General features: G+C 40.5%; 1 protein-coding gene across 3 annotated transcripts in view; it reads right to left on the reverse strand.

Moving 5' to 3' along the window:
* LOC146003686 (sialin-like) overlaps positions 1-18,275 on the reverse strand; it is a 187,465-nt gene that overhangs the window by 15,196 nt on the left and 153,994 nt on the right. For all 3 annotated transcript variants that reach the window (XM_083142047.1, XM_083142049.1, XM_083142050.1), the window contains 2 exons: positions 14,494-14,626; positions 8,344-8,499 (listed from right to left, as the gene is read on the reverse strand). In XM_083142047.1, the coding sequence (XP_082998173.1) occupies positions 8,344-8,499; positions 14,494-14,626 (289 nt within the window). The remainder of the gene's footprint in view (positions 1-8,343; positions 8,500-14,493; positions 14,627-18,275) is intronic.

Genomic DNA, 18,275 nt, shown 5'->3' on the forward strand with positions numbered 1-18,275 from the left:
GCACAGTATGGTGAACAAATGATGTCGCGGACAAGAGTGTACGAATGGTGTGAGCAGTTTCGCGAAGGACGGGAGCTGGTGGCAAATGAAGCGCATGGACACATTCGCCCGACTGCAGTCACACCAGTGAATATCGCACGTTCAACAAAGCAAATGATTCTTGAGAACCGGTGAGTAATAGTGCGGGATATTGCTGGCGAGGTGAATATCAGTGTCGGGAGTGTTGAGACAATCATTCACAACCACTTACGCTTCCGCAAAATCTGTGCAAGGTGGGTTCCCCACCAGCTGACATTCGATCAGAAGTGGACACGCAGGATGGTCTGAACAGCTTCTGAATCGGTTTTGAGCAGAAGGTGATGAATTGTTGCAATCCATCATCACGTGTGATGAAACATGGTTGCACAATTCAACCCCAGAGACCAAATGACGCAGCATGGAGTGGCAGCATAAAGGTTCCCCACCCCCCAAGAAAAGCAAAACTCAGCAGTCCGCTAGAAAGATCATGGCAAGTGTCTTCTGGGACATGAAGGGCGTTATCCAGGTGGATTTTCTGGACAAAGAGAGCACGATTAATGCCCAGTATTACTCCACATTGTTGAGTGGTGCTGTACGAAAGTCCATTCGCAAGAAAAGACCTGGGATGTCTGGAAATGTCATTCTTCTCCATGACAATGCCCGCCCTCACACGGCCAATGTGACAATAACAACTCTGGCCGACATGCGCTGGGAAGTTCTGCCCCATCCCCCCTACAGTCCGGATTTAGCCCCCAGTGATTATCATTTGTTTGCACCCCTTAAAGACCATGGGAGGGAAGAAATTCACGACAGACTAAGCACTGCGGAGCGCTGTCCTCCAGTGGCTACGACAACAACCAAGTTCTTTCTACGCCAAAGGAATTCGGGAGCTGCCAGAACGATGGCAACGGTACCTCGGCGTGCACGGAGAATACTTTGAAAAACTGACATAGTTTGGTGTTTCTTCTGCTACCTATTTCCTCTGCAGAAATTAAAGTCCCGGTCAACCTTGAACGACCCTTGTATATTTCAGTCAGTGCTATTCGTGTAATGTGAACCCAATTTCCTGAAATGACAGATGTGATAGATCATATACAGTGTTCAAAAAAAGTTTTGCATATTATGATTGCATGCGGTTTGAGTCACAATATCCCCAAAAGGTATACAATGTTCATTATCTGAGCAATGCCGAGACAGAAACAGACATAATGCCCAAGTGAGTTCGATATTTAGCAGAAAGAGGGCAGTAGTTGCCACATGATTCCTGAGCAGATTTGAAAGCAGACAGATGGGAGGCATTGTCCGTGTCTTATCCACACTTATAGTTGGAACCTGCACAGAGAGCGGGTGGGAAACGAAGGGCAACATGCCTCAAGCAACCATTTCTGATACATTCGAATTGTAACGCTGCTGCAAGAGGGATATCGCCAAGTGGACGTCGCTGCCCGTGTTGGAATGAGCCAAAGTGATGTCTCTCGAGTGTGGAAAAAGTTCAGGGAGACAAAATCAGTTGCTGATCGGCCAAGGACAGGGCGGCCACGCAAAACAACACACAGGGAAGATCGGTACGTGGTGATTTCGGCACGTCGTAGACCCACTGCAACTCCTAACAGTTTGTGCCAGGATCTGTGGAGGGCCTCAGGAGCAAATGTTTCCAATCAGACAAGGCGGAATCGACTTCATGAGGAAGGATTGACGTCAAGAAGACCCATACCCAAGGTTCCTCTGAAACCACACCATAAGAGAGACCGTGTAAAGTGGGCAACAATGCACAGTGAATGGAGTCAGGAACAGTGGGAGCACACGCTCTTTATAGACGAGGTCACCATCAGTTTGCACCCGTTAAGCAAAAGCATAAGGGTTTGAGATGAGAGATTGAATGAGCCCTTCATCCAGGAAAGTCACCAGCAGCAGGAGGGCTCCATCATGTTTGGTCAACGTACGCCCCAAATTCCTCTCCAGGGTCACGTGACTGGTCTGATGTAGAGAAACTCTATTCCCGAAGCCGTGGTAGCAGGTTTCTCTACAACTGTGGGGGATGGCTTCACGCTGGTGGATGATAACGCTCGACAGCATCGAGCCAGAGTGGTTCAAGAGTTCCTTGATATGCCCAGCATTCGAAGCATGGTGTGGCCGGCGTATTCTCCAGACAAGAACTACGTGGAACATGCATGGGGTCACCTGAAGCGAGCAATAGTCAGCCGCGAAAATCCTCCTGTGAAAAAGGTGCAATTGCGGGAGGCTGCCATTAAAGAGTGGGACAGTCTTCCTCAGGAGAAGTTGGATGCTCTTATCCTTAGCATGCCCTGTCGTGTTCAAGCATGCCTTCGAACTCCCATCTGTTGATACCAAGCATGCCTGCGAGCCGTAGGTACACGGTATTACACTGCCTTTCTTTTGTGTTTCGCATCCCACACTTTCAATCTTGTGCTTCTGGTGTGATTTGTTTTCTTCTGCATGGCTGCACTGTTTTCTGTCTGTCTGTATGTCTCCCCTGTACTCTTGAATATGATTCCATGTATCTAGTACAATAAAATGATCACAAACCCTGAATGTGTAAAACTTTTTCTGAGCACTGTACATTTACTTTGGATGCAAATATAAATACCATTATTACTTTAATATGTATTCATTATTATTATTATTATTAGTAGTAGTAGTAGTCATGCCTATTCATTTGTGATTGGCATTCTGGATATTGACAAACCACTTTAAGCACTGATATCAGTGGCGGAGCATGACCTTTCCAACAGTGTAAGCCTATCATGATGAAGGTTATTTCCCGTTGTGCTTATTTTTGGGCTGACATGGTTAGTGAATTGTCCACACACATCGACCCCCCATTTTTTCAGAACACTACCCTGGAATTTTTCACCAAATTAAAAATTCTGGATAAATCCCTGGGATTGGTGTTTTCTTTGCTAGGCTGTGTATCTCCTACATTTCAACTGATAATTAAGTCAGCCTTTTTCCTATCATAATGAGTAATGTAAGGATAAAAAATATGCAAAGTTACATAAAATGAATAATAATAATAAATAAATGAAAACAGAAGGAAACAGAAAAGTGCTGAATACTTTTCACAACCGCATAACCAAGTATCAGCTTCGTACCCTGAATCACAAAATCGGCGCACTTTATTTTTCGTTTCTGTTACTATGCCTGCTAGAGAAGGAAGGGGTGGGCCTACCTACATCCACAAGTTTTTCTTGGCAGCAAAATCTTTGCTGGATAACGACGTCTTCAACAAGTTCTCCACCCCACCGCACAGTCACACTCACTTTATTCCATAATGCACTTCACTATCACACAACAGCACAGGGCTGACAGTCCGCTTTCAATAGATGGAATTCACAAAAGCAATACCTTGACAACAAGAACGGGGAAACAAAAAGAAACCAGATCCAAAATTGGTCACTGCTCAAAGCAGTGATCTTTCGGACTGTGAGGGGAATATCCCTTTTGGATATAAATAAATTCCCTCTCTTGCCTTAACCATTTAAAATTCCCTATAATTAGTAAAAAAAAAAAATTAAAAAAATACAATATTAATTATAAAAGAAATGCTCACTAATTGTAGGGACATATCCAGAAATTTCTATCAAAGGACATGTAAGTGCTTTCTTAGGATACTGTAAAAGCAAATCTAGCACTTAAAAGATCATAAACAGGCTTTTCGAACGCTGTTGGAAGAGTGTTTGAATCACAGACTACGTAATTAATAATATTTAGTTCACATTTGACATGAGATTTGTAAAATTGGTTCAGCTTTCATTAACATTTATTTATTTATTTATTTTTGCACTTCTTAGCTCAATTATTACCAGCTGAGTTCATACATAAACGGAAAACAGAGATCTTAATATTTCTGATGTTTATGCTCTCCTACAAGCTAAAAACAGAAACAAGAATTTAGCACATCAATTTGTATCTAGCTTTCCTGTATCCTGCTCATTTTTAGGTTTCTTCTTTTTCCCCTTCCTGTTCGAGTTTTGCTTCAGAATTCCCTGTTCCTGGAAAAAAACCTCGAAGCACCACCGGCTCAAATTTCCTTTGCAGTCAACCATTCATACCTGACAAAGCTGGAGCCCCTCCTCTTGCAGGACCTGTGTCTCGCTGGCGTGTATTCAGTGAAGCCAACCCAAGCATCATGGCGCTAAATCTCGCACAAGTTTAAAAAGTCGTTTGTAAGTTGGGTATATAAATAAAACAAGAGGGCCACTTTTCGTTGTGGTTGAGTTGTCTCAAACTTTTCACGTATAACGTCGAACCCATGCCGTTGGTTGAACCATTCGAATTTATATTTTTGTTTTTGTTATAAATTAATATTAATAATATGAAAATCACAGAACAATTCAGTAGTATGCAGCATAATTTCGGAGTTTAAACGACATCATGGATGTCCAGAAGGGACAAGGCAAGGAGACACTTCCTGAAAAATGAATGTAAACCATTTTCGCACACAATTTCACTTCAGTCACATCAAATTGTTAATTATTGTAAGGGCGTTGCAGAAAAATGTTAACTTCAAATTGAATTAGTATATTTTGAGAAGGAAAATATACCTAGTTTACCCCAACCCCTCAAAAAAATACATTCCTTAATCCTCCCTGGTGGAAAGAAATACTGCGGACATCCATGAACATGGGGTTTGCAATGCTGCTGTAAGCCTGTGGCCGTAGGTTTACAAACCTAGGGTTTGACCCGCTCTTCTCCCTATATTTCTTGCTCTTCTCCATCCAGATACGGTAGGCACTGCTCCTACGTGGTCAGAAATTTGTAAGGCAACATTCAGAAGGCTTACAACTTTCCGCAAGCAGAAGGCAGGAGTTCCCATGTGCCCCCTGGTGCTGAAGTGTTGCAATCTAACAAACAGAATCTCCAAGACTAGTATCGAGCCGAGTTGAACTTTGAAGTTTTTACGAATTTTGCCATATAATTACATACATTTTACTAGAACTAATAAAGTGTAAACCCAGCTTACATGGACGTTCCGCGCCTGATTGATATATATATATATATATATATATATATATACATACACACACACACACACACACACTGTACATACTTGCCTCGTTCTTTGGATCCCCAGGCGGCATCAAAGCACGCCGGTTTCCTTTGGAAACCAGATCCTCCCACCCTTGAGAATATTGCAATCCTGCGACGCGTGCAGGGTGAGCATACTGTCAACAGGCTGGACGTTGCCAAGTCACTTCCTCCCCCAAGGCCTTCTCTTCGCTGCCTTTCACATTCACAAACTCAGCAACAAGAGAGCAGTGTGAGGTGCGTATGCGAGTTCGTATTCTTCGATTGACAAAGTGTATTTTTTAAATTTCTTTTCTAGTTTATTGTTATATCTTAGAAATCTTACGGGAAAACAGAGTTTGTATCGACATGTGGCGACCGTGGAACACAACCGAAGTTCCAGATCATTCAACGAACCAAGATAATCCTCAACCAAGCACTTCCGGAGCACCGAACAGAAAAGTATCCAAAACCAAAACGTTGAACAAACAAAGTCAGTTATTTGTATGTAATGTGCACGAATATGTCGAAAAGAAAAAGCTAGGAAAAGGAGCCATTGCAGAGAGAGCCAAAATATTAAAGTTAGACAGAAAAACCGTGCGAAATGTGATTCGGAGAGGTCCAGTCACACCAAAGAAGCCTGGAAATAAAAGAAGAAAATTTAACAAAGTGGACGAGTTTACTTGCGATTTTATTAGACGCGAGATTTACAAGTTCTATAGTAAAGGACAGTCACCGACAGTGAGTGAACTATTGAAACTTTTAAAAAGTGTGTCAGACTTCCCTTATGAAGAAACAACGCTTCGAGAACTAATAAAAAAAATTGGTTTTCGGTTTGGTCGTTTAAGGAAAAAGAATGTAATAATGGAATCGGCGAGAATTGTTGCTTGGAGATACCGGTACCTGCGGAGACTACAGGACCTGCGTTCGGAAGGCTGCAAACTCATTTACTTGGACGAGACTTGGTACGACACCTACGATGCAGTCAAGAAGGGGTGGGACGATGGTACATGCAATTGTATTTTGAAGTCGCCATCAGGGAGGGGGAAACGTATTATGGTGCTCCATGCTGGGGGCAGTGAGGGATGGGTACCAAATTGTCTCTATCTGTCAGCAAAGAACATTGGAGATTGCAAAGCGGACAGCCACGATGAAATGACAGGAAAAGTTTTCGAAAATTGGTTCGAAAATTATCTTTTGGCAAATATGCCAATCGATACAAAATGCGTCATTATCATGGATAATGCTAGTTACCATTCGCGCCTGTTGGTCAAAATCTCAACAATGAATACAAAGTTGCAGGATATTGTATCGTTCATGGAACAGCACAGGATCCCGATACCAAACCCAGTTCCAATAAAAGCAGTTTTATTAGATGTCATTAAATCTGCAAATATAAAAAAAAAATATGTAGTGGACGAGCTTGCACACTCACGTGGACATGAAGTGTTGCGTCTTTCTCCTTACCATTGTGTGCTGAATCCAATCGAACTAGTATGGTCTCAGCTCAAATTGTTCGTGCGGAAAAACAATGTAACCCCTACACTGAGTGCTAGCGTGTGTCAGCTATTGCGGGATGGTGCAGCGACAATTGACTCCCAGCTAGTCATCATGCATCAAGCATGTCATCAAGGTTGAAAGCCAGTACATGCATCACGACACTGATCATAACCAGGAGCGATTCATCATTCACGTTGGAGAGAGTGACGACGGACGATGAATAAAGGTAAGCCACATTAAATTCTCTTATTAAACGTTACAAAATGCTATGCAAGATTGGACGAATCAGATGATTATTATGATGTATTTTCGTGTCACAGAAATAATGAAACACCATAATTAATTATCTGTGTCGATTTATTTATTTATGTCACATGCTTTGAGTGCAGCGCGTCGACTTTCCTCCACCGCGCTCTTAAAGCATGGCAACAACGCGTTGCCTGGAGCTTTGTTGGGGTGGTCTTGCTAAGGAGGTCCTGGCTCATTAGGAGAGGGGCGGGCAGGGTAAGGTTCCAAAGGCAGCCGCCTGGGGAACCAATGAACGTGGCAACTATATATATATATATATATATATATATATATATATATATATATATATATATATATATATATATATTACACCTATGCTGACACACACACAAGTTCATTTTCTTTGTGTGTGATTTTTCCTGCACCACTGGTAAGGATGCATGATGATTAGATGAGTGATGGAATGACAGGCACAGAAGATCCATGCCTAGGGCAGAACACCAATCCACAACCTTCAATGGTGAGACCTTCATTTTCTTGACCACCAAGGTGGTATTTGAATATAAACCATAGTATTGCCTACACTCTGTCCCAGCTATCTCTGGAGAAAGCAAACAAGAACAAGTCTCTATGCAAGTAGTGACGCAAGAACACATCAGAGGAATGGAATTTCGTGGAGGGGAGAAAAGCGACTGCATTTACCAGCCTTCTCTGCAGCATGTACTGCTTCACTCTACCCACTCGATTCCCCCTGCCCCCTTCTCAGATAGCTGGGACAGGGTATAATAAGAAAGTTGAAGTGGGTAATGACACAGGGCAAATGAAATACATGTATTTTAATGAGCAGTCAGTGCTTAAAGTCTTTTCAGTCCATATCCAGAACGCCAACAACAAATGAATGAACACAAATAGTTGATCGATTGAGTTGGTGTTCTAAGTTCACTTTATGCATATGAAGGCTAATCGGGATTGGACCTACAGATTAAAGAGGGATCCGAACCACTACATGCCTCCACCGGGTATCGAACGGAGACCCCTTGATTACAAGCCAACCACGCTACCACTGCATCATCGAGAGGCTCCAGGACACGAATAGCAGTAGTAGTATTAAATATATATTAATATAACAATGGTATTTATTACAATTATCATCAATGCTTTTTCTATTGAGAGAAAAGGTTGCAGTACTCTCCAAAGTTGGTTTGTTCTTATTGTTTGTTATTGTGTTCATGTGGTGCATTCATCTGTCATTTCAAGAGATTAGGTTCTCATTAACATCTTAAACGAATAGCAATGACTACACAATATATTATTTTTTTCCAGCCGGCCACCAACAGGAGACAAATTTAGTTGCAAGAACTTTCTCATTTCCTCTTTGTTAATGTAACAAAGGATGGACATTTCTATAGCAAATTAAATAAATAAAATGTATGTCCAATATCGCAGCAGGAACTGAGTTCTGCTACGAAACTGATTTGCCGAAACAGAGTTCCGCTTCATTTCGGCTCACTTTCAGCCCTGTGAGCAATTGCAGAGAATAAGACTCACCTCCCAAATTAGGGGCAATGTCCACAATGTTGGCCATTGCACCTGCGTAAGAAGCAGTGAGACAGGAAACAGCAACAAACCATGCTATAACAGCTGAAGTAATGTCACAGCCAACATAGCCAATAATGACCACCAATAGTCCTGGGCAAACCTGAGCTGTCAAAAAAGAAAGGAAGATTTAATATAATTGTAAAACAGGAATTAACAAAAGTATTCAATTCACATTTTACACTAAGCTCAAACTTATTAGCGAAACTGACAATAATGTTCTACAATATTAATAATAATAATAATAATCGTAATTTCTCTGTGAACCGTATCACTGTACTTGGCAACCAAGGTAGGAAGATTGTATGTTATATGGGGGAGAGCCAAATGAAAGTTTAATAGTTGGATAAAAATTATGGAACTGACTGCGTACAGGTAAAATTTACATCAGAGATCAACTGTTATTAACGACCTCAGGGCTCCAAAACTGATCAGGCAGTGGATTCTTGCCACCTGGAAGTAAAAAACTTGTTGACATTTCTGAGCAAATAAAAATTTAATCTCTCTCATCATGCTTACCACACTAGCAAGTTTACAAACAGAGGAAGAATTTCGACAATGACCTCAGTGTGCAGGCAGATGGGTGGAAAGACCTTCGCGGTGGCTCATAAGTGACTGCAGGTGCACCACAAAAATTCTTCTTGTGGTAATTAGACAGTAACTCAGACTTGAACATATACAGTATGTAGGCCAGCAATGGACCCACGCTAAAATGCAGCCAACTTGTGCAACCATACATGCAATAAACTACTAGATAATAAACAAGAAACAAATTAAGGTTTGCATTTGACTTTCCCTTGCAAAAACTCAATTCAAGTATGTGATGTGCTTTTGTACAGTACAATTTAGCCTTTTAAAGTGTATGGCATGGAAAATATACAAAAGGAAATTGAGACAAATACTATTAACCTCCAACAAAATCAATTAACAAATTAGAAATAACAGTAAACAAGTATCCATTTAATTCTACAACTAAGGATAATTGGTTCTAGAAGTATCGTGCTGTGACCAATTACATAGCCAAGCACTGAATATATAATTTTTAAATAAACAATAGTACATCTAGGGGCAGGCCTGCCTTGATAAAAACACTGCATGCCACATTGCGGCATTTTAGTCTTTCACGGGCTCCGCAAAAATGCCTCTCGACACTTCCGGGGAGTCTAATTATCCTGGGAATTATACAAAATTCGAATTGCATTCCGAAGCAGTGCTTCAGTAGCTTACCTTGTATGCACGCCACTGGGTTCTAGCATCTAGAAACTAGTTTGAATTGCAATCAATAGACATTACCAGTTTCCTGACAACATGACATTGCAAGATGAAGGAGGAGGGGTCCAACTACATTAGTCTCTAGAAATTGGCATTGTTAATTTCACTTAGAAAAAAAACTTATTTTGATTCTCGATACCAGAATGAAGTTAGCTTTGCCGATATTCCAACATAATAACCAAAAAAGTGATATATATTATGCCCACCCCCCCTATTAAACATAGGAACATCCTCCTAGCTAATCCGAAAGCATGAATCATCCTCGAAGCTAATGATTTATCCACACATCGCACACACCTCCAAAATTTGCTCAACATCCTCCCCTAAAATTTTCACAAAGAGGCATAATTTATGATTATCTTGGGTCTAAATTTACCCTTAATCCCCTCCCTCGGATGGAAAATTCTGGATGAATACCTGCTGCTAACAATTTACACTTCGAGCACTGTGTGATTCAACATTGAAACAATGAAGCAAGTAGGAAAGGGGGGGGGGTAAGTATTTAAAAATGTCTTTCTTAGGCTTGTTTTCGCCTTGGAGAGAAGTATGGGTACACCCATGCTACCTACAGTGAGATTTCTGAAATAACGCATTTCTAATTACTACCATTAGACAAGATGCGTGGGGAAGGGGATGGCGGGGGGGGGGGTTTGCAGGGCCAGCATTGGATATAGAGAACCTGGGAAGAATGCCATCTGATGCTGATTCCCATTCCTTTCACGCTGAGAGCCTGTTCCCAACAACTTCGAAAGTTATGAAATTCCTCCCCAGCGCATGCCTCCATTTGCACTACACGGGGGAGGGGGAGTCGATCCGTTTATTGAAATTCCTGAATGGTGCGTTTTTTGGGTCAGTGGGGCGCCCACGATCAATTCAAGGCTCTGAGGGAGTATAAGCTCCTAATAAAGTTTACGTCACGTGGTAAGCTTGAACTGGAACTGAGGGCGGGAAAATCACGTGTTCACGTATTTTACACCCCAAAAGAACAGGACTTTATGAAGCAATAGTTTGTCCAGAATATTCAATCGTGAAGGTCATCTTAGGAAGCTATCAGATCGAAGCAACAGGCGACACACGTCGCTTGAGGATTTCACCAATCGAATGCAGGCTTTTGAAGCCTGTCATGCCGCTACGGTGAGTATCGACAAGTAGGGTGTAACAACAGTGGCGAAGGGTGACATTTTTACGTGGTCATCGCAAGACTTGCCAAACGTCAGGGTCAATCTTTCAACCCTGGAGGGGGGAGGGGGGTTTTCTACATTGATAATGATGATAACAGTGTTCGTACAGACGTGTGAAGTAGAGATGGCCAAATTAATTTTCTTCTATGTTGTATATGATCGTAAAATAAGGAAGACGAAACTTTCTTAAATTCTATCCGAAAAATGAAAAAAAAAATTGTTAAACGTCTCTCTCCGAAATCCGGGTAGTAAAATTTCCGAATCGAGATTTTAAATTTTCCGGTATCCTGATGTTGTTGACCATCCCTGGTGTGAAAGTAAGATATGTTAGGGACAGTGACGTGCGGTGACGTCGACACTTGGGGTAGCAATCAGTGGCGTGCTCAAGGTGGGGGTTGGGATGTTGGTTTGGCTCATACCCCTCCCTCCTTTACGGCCCAGTATTCCTAAAAATAGAACGTCAATAACAGGAAAAGATTGCAAAATGACGAATGAGTACTAAAAAAAGTACACGTAACCCCCACCCCACATTTGTAATAAAAAAGATTTGATTTGACTACTAAGCGAGAGATCCTGGGTTCGAATCTCGGCTTGGCCATGGGTATTCTTTGAGTGTGTCCCTTCATCAATTATATTGAATTATCTTCGCGATTAGCCAAAAGTGGTGGAAAAGCGAAGTAAAATAAACCAAATCAAGCAATCAATCAATGATTTGACTTTATTTTTGTTACTTAGCATGGCTTTTTTCTCACATTTGGTTAATTGCGAAGATGATACGATAAATTAATGAAGGGACAAATACAAAGAACACCCATATGCAGGTCGGAGTTCGAACCCGGAACTCCTGGTGTCCTAGTGCGCTGTGATAACCACTTCCCCACGGTTGGTTGATTTGGTGTTTTAAGTCCACTTTATGCACAGAAACAAAACACAGTTTTTTGTAGTTTCTTCAATAATATTCATTTGGCTTCTTGAGTTCTGAGGTACATTCTTCATTTCAAATTATTTCATTATTCACTGCAGAGTACAACACAGGAACAAGAATGCACGCTCATCACGGGTTCGAATCCCGGCCTGGATTGTTCGAGGTCCCTTCATTAATTTCATCACATCATCCTCATTTTCGCGATAACCAGAAAAGCGAAGTAAAATAAACCAAACCAACAACATTATGAATGTGCGTTCTCTTGCCCAATTAAATACATCCGTTGGAGGCCAAAAGATTAGTATATTTAAATAAAACACTACTAAAACGAGAGCGAGAGAGAGCCTGAGCAAATATTTGTAATTTAATTATTATATATTCCATATTTGAAAAATATAAAATAAAATAAAAAATAAAGAAAACATAACATTATTGACTGCACATAACAGTTGGGCTGAAAAGTTCGTAGGCTGACTCATAGATGGCGTTACTAGAATTAAATCCATGTGATTTTTAATTAGTACTAACCTTCAAAAGATACGTGTATAAATTTCACAGCTGCCGGATAATTAGTTCGTGAGATATAGCATTGTGAGTGAAGCAGCTTTTGTTATTGTGAAAAAATGGATAAAAAATAATTTCGTGTGTTAATAAAGCATTGCTTTTTGGCGAAAAAAAATACTGTTGAAGCCAAGGCTTGGCTTGATAAACATTATTCGGACTCTGCACCAGGAAAATCAACCGTTGAGGAGTGGTTTGATAAATTTAAACGAGGCGAAATGAGCATCGAAGACGATGCACGCAGTGGACGCCTCAAAGAGGCTGTTACCGACGAAAACATCAAAAAAGTCCACAAAATAATTTTAAATGATCGTAAAGTGAAGTTGATCGAGATAGCTGAGATTATTACATAGCGTTGTTGGAGCGTTTAAAGGATGAAATCACGAAAAAACGGCCCCATTTGAAGAAGAAAAAAGTGCTGTTTCATCAAGACAATGCACCGTGTCACAAATCAATGAAAACGATGGCAAAATTATATGAATTAGACTACGAATTGCTTCCCCATCCACCATATTCTCCAGATCTGGCCCCCAGTGACTTTTTCCTGTTTGCACACCTTAAAAGAATGCTCGCTGGCAAGAAATTTAGCACTGATGAAGAGGTAATCGCCGAAACTGAGGCCTATTTTGAGGCTAAAGAGAAATCGTACTATAAAAATGGCATCGAAAAATTGTATGACCGCTATAATCGTTGTATCGCCCTCAAAGGCAACTATATTAAATAATAAAATCGAATTTTGTCAAAAAAATATTTTTTACTATGTTAGCCTACGAACTTTTCAGCCCAACTGTTAACACGTTCCCATTTCATAAATAATAAAACTACATCCCATATTATACATACATATTGTACAACGTGTAAAATGTTGTGTAAATACAGAGAACATAAGTACTGCAGAAAATTTTCCCTTGAGTTCTTTGGAGGATTTACGATGGAAACCAATCCCCTATCTGTCCTATAGGAGATAGACTGGGGGACCTGAAAGCAAGGGCTTTCAACCATTGCAGCGGGGGCGAGGGGGCAAGGGAGGTAGAGGCAGAAATCTTCCCTTTTCCTTCTGAAACCCGTTTCTACCTGGAACTGCTAAGGCGGAAGAAGAGCGAGCTAGGTCAGTTTTGTCCGCGGATCACACCGAGGGACGAGAAGCGCGTGAAAAAGAAAGTGTTGCATATGAACTGTGGCTTTAACAAGACAATAAATATTATGATTTGAAAATAATTAGAGATGTCAGATTGATTAATCTATCTCTGCTAGACTAGCTACTCCTCAGTGCAGGTCACTGGTTAGGGAAAAGGTTCTGTCCAAGTAAGTACGTCTGTCACCTCGAGAACAAAAATCTTGATCAGTCTTGTCATTCGTAAGCATAGTAAACACAAAACAACATTGAAGTACTTCGTGTTTTGTAAAGTAAGAACATTATTTTCAGAAAACTATATTTGAACCACAGGATCAAAAGGAAAAAAAATGAAAAGGAGAAATACTGTGAAGGAAATACAATGGATCCAGAACTGCTTTTGCAGAAATTTATGCTTTTGCTTACTTATGACGTCACTGAAAGCCTGCGGTGTTTGTAAACAAGGGGGCTGAAAAAAGGCCTGTTATGACCAGACCTTCAAGAGGGAGGGAAAAGTGGTCGAAGGACCTTGGATTCGCAGACCTGCTGAGGTGGCCCGCCTGACACCATTGCACTCAACAGCAAACGTATCGGGACGGCTGGGCACGGGGGAAGGGGGGGTAGAACTGGGCTCTCCTTTCGATTCGCTAAACTAAGAGAATCTCTTGCGTATTTCTAGCTGCTTCATGGTGTCGAGTGACTAATTTCGCTCAAATATGCGAGTATTCTGACTTTTTTTTACTTCTCTAAAATATTTAAAAAGCAATTTTTTTTATTATTTTGCTTTGTCATCGCCGCATCTCCCGATGACCGGACGCTTCGTCTCTTTGTAATAAGTATCGTGCGAGTCCAAAACTCGCAAATGGGTAGCCAGTCCAGCGCCAACTAGGGCATTAAAACAGTTCCGTGTGATTCAGGCTTAACCTCGGATAATTCGCGCTTTACTTGTATTTTTCCTAGTATTCAAAATCTGCTTCTTTAATCACTTTTAGGAACACAGTGAATACAACAAATTAGCACTAGAAGAGAATAATTGTAAATGAACTCACAAATCGCAGAAAAAAGCTTCCTAACGTTAGTGAGCGTCAACTTCCCTGAGGTGGATAAGTAGTCGGCCACATGGCAGAAGACAACCGAAGACAGGTAACTGCAGAGGAACGGCAGTCCGGACAGAAGACCATTCTGAAAAGAAAACAACGCTTGAGACAGAGGCGTGCGCAGGTCGAAAAATCGGCCTTCTTAATCCCAAAGGTGTATGGCTCCAGCAACCCAAGCCTTCCGCCTGTCCATATCCTGGGCAATCATTTCCATCCCTGCAGATTTCCTTTAGGTCCATCTCAACGTTATCCCTTCACCTTCGTCTTGGCCTTCCTACAGGTCTCTTACCAACAGGTTTCGCAACAAGAATCCTACAAAATCTTTCATAGGCGTAACTTGGGACCTAATTTTGAGGGGTCAGAATCAAGCTGGCTCTAATTTTGAGGGGCCAGAATTACACTTGGGCCTAATTTTGAGGGGCCAGAATTACACTTGGGCTTAATTTTGAGGGGGCAGAATCAAACTTGGGACAAATTTTGAGGGGGTAGAATCAGACTTGGGACAAATTTTGAGGGGGTAGAATCAGACTTGGGGCCTTAGTTTGAGGGGACAGAATCAAACCTGGGGCTTAACTTTGGGGGAAGATACTCAAAAAGTTTTCCATCCAATAAAAAAGGCGTCCAGGATTATTTGCTTAATAACTCTGACGTTTGCGAAATCACAAATATTAATATTTATTGTTTTGCTCCTCAGGTCACTTAACTTGTAAATTTTAATAAACCTGAAAATTTGGGGGGTGTGCCCCCTTGCTCCCGCCAAGTTAAGCCTATGAACTCTTCTTTCCTCTCCCATTCGTCCCACATGGCATGCCCATTTAAGTCTTCTTGATTTAATTATTCTAATTATATCTGGACAGAAATACAGAGTATATAAACATTGGCAGTTTTGTTATTAGTGGGGGAACGGGGTGCAAGACAATATTGTTTACCAACAAAAAATTACTACTAAATATAAACATTCATTTCTAACACGTGGTTCTTTAATGATCCTTTCTTTAGATATAAAGATGACTGAATCTAACAAACATGTAAGGTAATTCGCTGCGAAACAAATTTTGAAGAAATAAAATTCAAAATAAAGAAATGTGTGCAGTGCATAAAGTGGGCTAAAATAAAAATAAAAAAACCCTCAAAATCAATGTATAGATAGTTGATATAACATAGATACTATTATTATCATACATGCGTTATGTAATATAAAAACATTATATATATTACTATATAACGGACTATAACTATTAAAATTTTACTATTTTTTAGCTGCTGAAAGTTGAAGCCATTCCATTATCGTTCTATATATAGGACCATGCCCACCCCCCTAGTAATTTCCACTTCGATTTCTGATACACGTCACATGAAAGATGAGATAATAATAAAAGATTTCATTATTATTATTATTGTTTATTATTAACATAGTATAATGACAATTGTTATTTATAATCATTTCTACTATTCAGTTTTATGACAACGGTCTAACCTCTCCCTCAAAAATTTCTGGTGGCGCCTATGATGATGATAAGAATGAGGCAGGCCTCATAACAGTGGCGTACGCAAAGGGGGGGTTACGGGGTTTAAACCTCTCCTTGAGCTTGTGAAATATTATGAAAAATGCTGTGGAAAAAAATTTAAATGGCCAATTTATCACAGTCAAATATATGAGACAATAGGGGAAAGTGGGGGAATTGTGCGCACCTAAGCAATTTTCATTATATTTGGAAAGGTTTTGCTTGAGAAAATATGAAATTTAGCTTAATACTTTTTCATTCTTTCTCCTTTTGAATGAAATAATTATAATTGAAAGAAAACAGTGTGTACGTGAGTAACGCATCATGTAATGCAAACCTGCATTTGCGCACAATTCCCCAACCTATGGGGTAATGATACGCAAGGGTAGGGCAATGGTGTGCATTAATAAATAGTTCAGCAAATAAAAATGTATGTAGTTATATATCAGATTAACAACATATAAATTGAATGTGTTAAAAATGGTTGCCTTACAATTGTAGAAGACAATTGAATTGCTGTTTCAATATTTAAAATTGAAAGAAAATTAATGGGGAAGACGATGTTATTTTCGATTACAAAAATCACACACGTAATTGTTGGCTGTATCGACACCAGTACACTCTGCATGGCTCCATTCACAGCAAGAAACACATCGATACCATAATTCACCGTCTTTCCCAAAATCACCACAAATTCCACAACGTTCATTAGTGTCTTGTACAATCAAAGCACTGCCTTGTCCGCTTTCTAAGTCTACGTCATCCAATTCATCGTCATCAAAAACAATTTCTTGATCCTCGGTGTCTGACTCAGACGACTCTGAAAGTTGCCTTTTCCTTATCAGCTTCTTCTTGATGCTTTTCATTCCACACGGACGTTTATGGTGTCGCGTTATTTTGTCCAACTTCTTCTTACTTCCTTCTTGTTTCTTCTTTTGGGCCTCTTCTAACTTGCGTTTAATGGGCGTACTGGTCAAAATTTCTGAATGTTGTTTTGCTCGCCGAGAATTCTTTACAGTTTTGGTATCATTCCCTTTTCCTTGACGTAATCCCATTGGGACAAAGGAAAGGAAAGAGTTTGTCCCTGCAGCAGATGTTGAAGGCACATTATTATCAGGATTTGGATGGATGATTTCTTCCACTAAGTCTTCATCTGCACTGCTCGGAATGCCACATGATTTGTTCGAAGCTTTAGGAGAGGAAGAATCTTTGTTTTCTTCCACTAAGTCTTCATCTGCACTGTTCGGAATGCCACATGATTTGTTCAAACCTTTAGGAGAGGAAGAATCTTTGTTTTCTTCCACTAAGTCTTCATCTGCACTGTTCGGAATGCCACATGATTTGTTCAAACCTTTAGGAGAGGAAGAATCTTTGTTTTCTTCCACTAAGTCTTCATCTGCACTGTTCGGAATGCCACATGATTTGTTCAAACCTTTAGGAGAGGAAGAATCTTTGTTTTCTTCCACTAAGTCTTCATCTGCACTGTTCGGAATGCCACATGATTTGTTCAAACCTTTAGGAGAGGAAGAATCTTTGTTTTCTTCCACTAAGTCTCTATCTGCACTGTTCGGAATGTCACATGATTTGTTCCAACCTTTAGGAGAGGAAGAATCTTTGTTTTCTTCCACTAAGTCTTCATCTGCACTGTTCGGAATGCGACATGATTTGTTCGAACTTTTAGGAGAGGAAGAATCTTTGTTTTCTTCCACTAAGTCTTCATCTGCACTGTTCGGAATGCCACATGATTTGTTCAAACCTTTAGGAGAGGAAGAATCTTTGTTTTCTTCCACTAAGTCTTCATCTGCACTGTTCGGAATGTCACATGATTTGTTCCAACCTTTAGGAGAGGAAGAATCTTTGTTTTCTTCCACTAAGTCTTCATCTGCACTGTTCGGAATGCGACATGATTTGTTCGAACTTTTAGGAGAGGAAGAATCTTTGTTTTCTTCCACTAAGTCTTCATCTGCACTGTTCGGAATGCCACATGATTTGTTCAAACCTTTAGGAGAGGAAGAATCTTTGTTTTCTTCCACTAAGTCTTCATCTACACTGTTCGGAATGCCACATGATTTGTTCAAACATTTAGGAGAGGAAGAATCTTTGTTTTCTTCCACTAAGTCTTCATCTGCACTGTTCGGAATGCCACATGATTTGTTCCAACCTTTAGGAGAGGAAGAATCTTTGTTTTCTTCCACTAAGTCTTCATCTGCACTGTTCGGAATGCGACAT

This window comes from Lepisma saccharinum, chromosome 20 (genome assembly GCF_977018435.1).
Source record: "Lepisma saccharinum chromosome 20, izLepSacc3.1, whole genome shotgun sequence".
NCBI lineage: Eukaryota > Metazoa > Arthropoda > Insecta > Zygentoma > Lepismatidae > Lepisma > Lepisma saccharinum.